The 6602-nt window shown below is 42.6% G+C and overlaps 2 protein-coding genes and 1 non-coding gene across 3 annotated transcripts; 2 read left to right on the top strand and 1 right to left on the bottom strand.

The window, feature by feature from the left end:
- Positions 1-2825: 2825 nt before the first annotated feature.
- Positions 2826-2932, bottom strand: LOC138878780 (small nucleolar RNA R71). Its single transcript, XR_011402556.1, has one exon. It is a non-coding gene; the product is annotated as a small nucleolar RNA R71 (small nucleolar RNA).
- An 819-nt stretch (positions 2933-3751) lies between these two features.
- On the top strand, positions 3752-4642 carry LOC138877686 (uncharacterized). Its single transcript, XM_070157314.1, has 2 exons — positions 3752-4426; positions 4469-4642. Exons 1-2 carry the CDS (start codon positions 3752-3754, stop codon positions 4640-4642), a joined length of 849 nt encoding a protein of 282 aa, XP_070013415.1.
- A 1128-nt stretch (positions 4643-5770) lies between these two features.
- On the top strand, positions 5771-6136 carry LOC138877685 (uncharacterized mitochondrial protein AtMg00860-like). The gene has a single exon (XM_070157313.1). It carries the CDS (start codon positions 5771-5773, stop codon positions 6134-6136), a length of 366 nt encoding a protein of 121 aa, XP_070013414.1.
- The last annotated feature ends 466 nt before the right edge of the window (positions 6137-6602 follow it).

Raw genomic sequence — 6602 nt, 5'->3', positions numbered from 1 at the left:
CGCGCCTTACAGAGTTTTCAGGCTATGGTTACAGCTCCAGTTGCTACCCCACCTGCTCAGCCAGCTAGAGGTGAAGGTTGGGGAGGTAGAGGTCACCCTAGAGGGGGTGGCCAGGCCCGATACTATGCCCTTCCTGCCCGTACCAAGCCTGTTGCCTCTGATTCTGTCATCACACGTATTATACTAGTTTGTCACAGAGATGCATCGGTTCTATTCAATCCAGGCTCCACTTACTCTTATGTGTCTTCTTATTTTGCGATGCATTTGGGTGTACTCGGGGTTCTTTGAGTTCCCCTATTTATGTTTCTCCTCCTGTGGGAGATTCTCTTGTTGTGGATCACATTTATCGGTTGTGTTTGGTTGTTCTTAGTGGTTTTAAGACCAGAGCCAATTTATTGTTACTCAGCATGGTAGATTTTGATATTATCTTGGGCATGGACTGGTTGTCACCCCATTATGCTATTCTTGATTGTCACACCAAAACCGTGATGTTGGCTATGCTAGGTGTACCGCGTGTTTAGTGGAGGGTACTTTAGATCACACTCCCAGTAGAGTTATTTCTTTCCTTAAGGCTCAGCGAATGGTTGAGAAGGGGTGTGATGCGTATTTAGCTTATGTGAGAGATGTCAGTATTGATACCCCTTCAGTTGATTCAGTCCCAGTAGTATGGGATTTTCCTGATGTGTTTCCAGCTGATCTTCCGGGCATTCCGCCTGATAGAGATATTAATTTTGACATTGATATGTTGCCATACACTCAACCCATTTCTATTCCTCCGTATCGTATGGCTCCTCCTGAGTTGAAGGATCAGTTACTGATATTGGGCTAGATTTATGTCATTTGACGATTGTTTTGCCCTAGCTTGATTATGTTTCAATGCTCTAATATAATCAAATGATGAAAAATGAGCTCTAAATTGTATTGTAGGAATTAAGAGCTTATATAAGGCCTTAAGGATGTGATTGGAGCTACATTGAAGCAAGAAAGACCCCTAGAAGTTGAGTAAGCAAGACGACGAGAAAAAGAATCGACCAAATGAAGGCCTGTACTAGCACGACGATTAGCGCTTCCACTAGCGCGACCGCACTAGCCCAGATGGTCGAGGCAGAATGGTAAGGCTACTAGCGCGGCCATTAGCGCGCCCACTAACGCGGCTGCGCTAGCCCAGTCCCGGAAAATAATTCCTAGGGGTAAATTTGGAAATATGGGGGGCAAATTCACTTAACCTATAGAAGGTCAAGCTCGCCCAAGGGGTGTGTGTGCAGCTTTTGATAGCTGAGAGCAAGAAAAGGAAAGGTAAGAGGCAAGGAGGAGTATTCTACATCAAGTTCTTTTCTTCTTCCTTTTGTTTTTATGATTTGTAATGAATTTAATTATTGTGATGAACATCATTATTATGAGTAGCTAACTCTTTTAATCTATGGTTTTGGGTGAACCCGTTGTGGATGAACTTGATGTTATATTAATATAGTTTGAATTGGTTGTTAATCTCTATTTGTTCAACTACGTTTTGATTTTGGTTAGTTGAAAGGATCCTCAATTAGCCGTTCCTATTTATTATATATCTTCTTGAGAGAGAGTGCATATTTAGGTAATTATTTGAACAACATCACTCCCGGAGTATAGGCGAGAGTCATAACCGAGGGTTTGGAGGTTGTAGTAGAGATAACGATACCTCGGGTGCGATCTAAGTGAACTGTAATGCGAATCTCGCTAGTGTAGCTTGAGAGAGTGCGTCTAGTAAATTATCATAATTACTTGAGAGAGAGTTATGATAGCTGGAGAGTTCATGATTGATAGAGACAACTAATTCATAACTATAAGAAACATACGACTAAGGAATTTAACAACGGGGGAAACCATTACCTTAGACCTTTATTCCAATTGTCTACAACTGCGTAGTAGTTAATCTTTGTTTTATTGATTCTGTTAGTTGGAGTAGTGACCATAACACCACTTGTTATTTACAAAGTTTGACAAGGTCGACTCATAAGAATTTAGTACTTTAAAGGCTTCTCTTGATACGTTAATTCCCTGTGGAATTCGACTCGGGGCATAATACCCCGGATTATATTTGCAACACCCGCTTAGTCTTTTAATAGACACAGTTGAGCATGATCAAATTTTGGCGCCGTTGTCGGGGAATTAACGGTATTATCAATTACGATTGAAAGAAGTACAAAAATTCTTAGTGTAGTTAGTTCTCTCTATACCCAACTTTTACATTGAAATTTTTAACATTTATCGACTTAGTTGCACAGGTGCATGCCTAGAAACTCATCGAGAACTGGTGAAGTATTTGAAGCATTACCAGATCCCGAGATATTTTTCAAGGCCTTGAACCGGGCCAACCAAAAAAAACAAACAACAACAAACAACTGACCCATTAGAAATAGAAATGGGAGATCACGAAGAACACCCAGCTGTACCAATAGCGCCAATGACACCTCTTGTGCCAGAGGCAGCTCTCTATGACTGGGCATAACCCACAACTAAAAATCTGGCCACCTCGATTTTAGCCCGCAGATACAAGCTGAATCCTTCCAAATCACGAATAATATGCTGCATTTGTTGCAAAACAAGGGATTATTTTCGGGGTCACAAGTCGAAGATCCTCAACAACATTTGAAATATTTTCTGTCAATCTGCAAAACCCAAAGGCAGCCCAATGTAACTCCAGAAGCTATCAAGTTGCTATTATTCCCGTTTTCAGTGACAGGAGCTGCTCAGACCTGGTTAAACTCACTCCCCATAAATTCCATAACAACTTGGGAGGAGTTAGTCAGGCAATTCGTGAACAAGTTCCACCCTCCAACAAAACCGCGCAACAGATTGATGACATTTTGAGTTTTAAACAGATACCAATGGAAATATTGCTTGAAACATGGGAGCATTTTAAAGGGATGCTGGTCATATTTCCGCACCATGGCATTCCAGATTTGATGTTAGGATAGCGGTTTTACATAGGATTGTCAGATAGCGTGAAGAACATTGTTGATGCTTCAGCCGGTGGAGTATTTTTGAGTAAAACATGGAGAGAAGGTCAAGGTCTGCTTGACAAGATGGCGCTGAATTCGGATGGATAACAAGAAATGCACCAATCACTCCAGTGGTGCACTCAGTGCTATTCAATGGCTAAAAATATGGCCACCTTATTGACACAGATGAGCATAATCACCAAAAAGGTGGAAAAGTTAGGGCAAAAGAAGCATTTACATATTGTAGATACTACTAATGGGGGCTTGTGCACATCTTGCATTAGTCAGCCAATTGGTAACCAGTGGAAAGCAGAACACGATCATCAGTATTACCCTGAAGATATGAACTATGTGACTAATTATGGGGGCTAGAGACAGGGTAGCCAGAGTTGGGGCCATCAGAATCAACAGTACAGGCCATCCCAATCATAGTTCAACAGTGGGAATGTGGAGGGTATGAGACCCCCCAACAATATAGCACCTTACCCAAGGCCACATGGATACAGTAATCAGAATCAATAGTAGGGGTATCACCCTCCTCAGCAGCAGTATAGTAGAAGGCAGGAAGATGAGTTTGCTAGACTGGAAGCAATGATGCAACATGTTATTGAGTCTAATGCAAAGATTAGCGAGAGAGAAGATGCACATGATTCAGCGATCAAAAATATTGAAATGCTGATGGGCCAAATTTCGATTTTCTGAACAATTGCCCTCATGGAACACTACCTGCAGATACCCAGGTAAATCCAAAAGATCAAGTCCCGAAGCAGATGATGGCGATGAGCCTACGGAATGGCAGAGATTTGGATGTCGAGCAAGAAAGGGCTCGAGAAGCCAGGGAGGCTGAGATACTTATATCAGTGCCCATAGAGTTGGATGAATCAACGAAATTGACAGAGGTGATAGTCCAGCCTGCCCAGGAAGAAAGTAGCATTCAAATGGAGACCAAGAAAGAAGCTGAGATAGCACAGGAACAAATGGTTGATGTGGCAACTGATAAAGATCGAAGCCAAATGATTGGAAAGAAGAGACCTCCTACACCATTTCCTCAGAGGCTAGCTAAGTACCAAAAAGAGGAGCAATACAAGAAGTTTTTGGAGATGCTAAAACAAATCCAGGTAAATATTTCCTTGATTGATGGTTTGAAAAAGATGCCTGGGTATGCAAAAATGATGAAGGACTTAATGTCCCGAAAATTTGATTTCCAAGACTTGGCCACAGTTACTCTTACTCAAACCTGTAGTGCAGTGGTGACCAGACCAATTGCGGAAAAGCTATTTGACCTAGGGAGCTTTACAATCCCATGCACTATTGGTGATTTTGCCTTTGCTAAAGCACTGTGTGATATAGGGGCCAACATTAATCTTATGCCCCTGGCAATTTATAAGAGGTTGGGTATTGGAAGAGCTAGACCCACCTCTATGTTGTTGCAGCTGGATGACAGGACGGTAAAGTGACCCTCTGGTATTCTGGATGATGTGTTGATTCAGGTAGGGAAATTTGTGTTCCCTACAGATTTTGTAATCTTAGACTGTAAAGTGGATGAAGTGATTCCCATAATTTTGGGAAGACCGTTCCTGGACACGGGTAGAGCTTTAATTGATTGTGAAACTGGGGAGTTAAAGATGAGGTTGAACGATGAAGAGATAACATTCGGCGTGTAGAAATCTATGAGGCGACCAAGTGAATTCGCCAATTGCTCTCTTATTGATGCCATGGATGTAATCGTAGGGACCGATGATGAACTGCTGACTATTGAAGACCCCCTCGCTGCGTGTTTAATGAATTTAGATGAGGTAAAGGGAGATAAACTGGCTGGATGGGTGATGGCATTAAAGGGTAGAGGGTTCTGGGATAGAACTCTCGAATTTGAGCCCTTGTACCTGGAAAACAGAGAAACTCCTCCAGCCAAGCCATCAATCGGAGAACCACCAAAGCTGGAATTAAAGCCATTGCCAGCCCATCTCAGGTATGAGTTTCTTGGACCTAACTCCACATTACCTGTTATTATCTCATCTAGTTTGTTAGATGTGCAGGCTCAACAACTCTTGCAGGTACTTAAGGAATACAAGACTGCCATTGGGTGGACCATGGAAGACATAAAGGGGATCAGCCCTGCATACTGTATGCACAAAATTTTACTGGAAGAGGGATACAAACCTTCCAGGGAACACCAAAGAAGGCTGAACCCCAATATGAAGGAGGTAGTGAAGAAAGAAGTGACCAAGTGGTTAGATGCAGGAATCATTTTCCCAATTTCTGATAGTAGCTGGGTTAGCCCAGTTCAATATGTACCTAAAAAGGGTGGTGTGATGGTAGTTAAGAATGATAACAACAAATTTATCTCTACAAGAACCGTCACAGGCTGGAGAATCTACATGGATTATAGAAAGCTAAATCTAGCCACCCGGAAGGACCACTTCCCACTTCCTTTCATTGATCAGATGTTAGATAGATTGGCAGGGATGTCACACTTTTGTTTTCTGGATGGATACTCGGGCTACAACCAGATTTCTATTGCCCCGGAGGATAGGGAAAAGACTTCATTTACTTGCCCTTACGGAGTGTTTGCCTTCAGGAGAATGCCATTTGGTCTTTGTAATGCACCTGCAACATTCCAATGGTGCATGATGGCCATTTTCACAAACATGGTGGAAGACATTATGGAGGTCTTCATGGATGATTTTTCAGTGGTGGGAAATTCGTTCGATGAATGCCTAGCAAATTTAAACTGTGTACTGAAGAGGTGCATCGAGATGAATCTAGTGTTGAATTAGGAGAAGTGGCACTTCATGGTCCAAGAAGGAATCGTCTTGGGGCACTTAGTGTCGAGTAAAGGGATTGAGGTGGACAAAGCCAAAGTCGACGTGATAGAAAAACCTCCACCTCCCACATCAGTCAAAGCTATTCGTAGCTTCCTGGGACATGCCGGCTTCTACCGGCGATTCATCAAGGATTTTTCCAAGATCACCAATCCCCTCTGTAAGTTGCTCGAAAAGGATAACCCATTTGTGTTTTCTGATGATTGCAGGGTGGCTTTTGAGGAACTAAAGAAGCGGCTAGTCACAACACCGATTATAATTGCTCCCGACTGGGAGCAACCGATTGAACTCATATGTGATGCTAGTGACTACGCTGTGGGAGCCGTGTTGGGATAGTGCAAGAATAAGGTAATGCACCCTATTTACTACGCAAGTAGGATGTTGAATGGTGCTCAGCTGAATTACACGGTAACTGAAAAAGAAATGTTGGCTGTCGTGTTCGCCTTTGATAAGTTTAGGTCTTACTTGATCGGTTCAAAGGTGATCGCGTACACAAATCACGCAGCCATTCGGTATTTAGTTGATAAAAAAGAGTCCAAGCCGTGCCTAATTCGTTGGATGCTACTTTTGCAAGAGTTTGACTTGGAGATTCGTGACCGTAAGGGCACGGAGAACCAAGTTGCTGATCATTTGCCACGCCTTGAAAGTGTTGAAAATGCAATTCAGTCTGAGGATATTTTGGAAACCTTTCCAGACGAGCAGCTGCTAGCCACAAGTGTGGACGATGTGCCATGGTATGCTGATATTGCAAACTATTTGGCCTGCGATATTGAACCATATGAACTCTCCTATGCTCAAAAGA

The sequence above is a fragment of the Nicotiana sylvestris genome, chromosome 9 (genome assembly GCF_000393655.2).
Source record: "Nicotiana sylvestris chromosome 9, ASM39365v2, whole genome shotgun sequence".
Taxonomy (NCBI): domain Eukaryota; kingdom Viridiplantae; phylum Streptophyta; class Magnoliopsida; order Solanales; family Solanaceae; genus Nicotiana; species Nicotiana sylvestris.
This window is presented reverse-complemented; position numbering and strand designations above follow the sequence as displayed.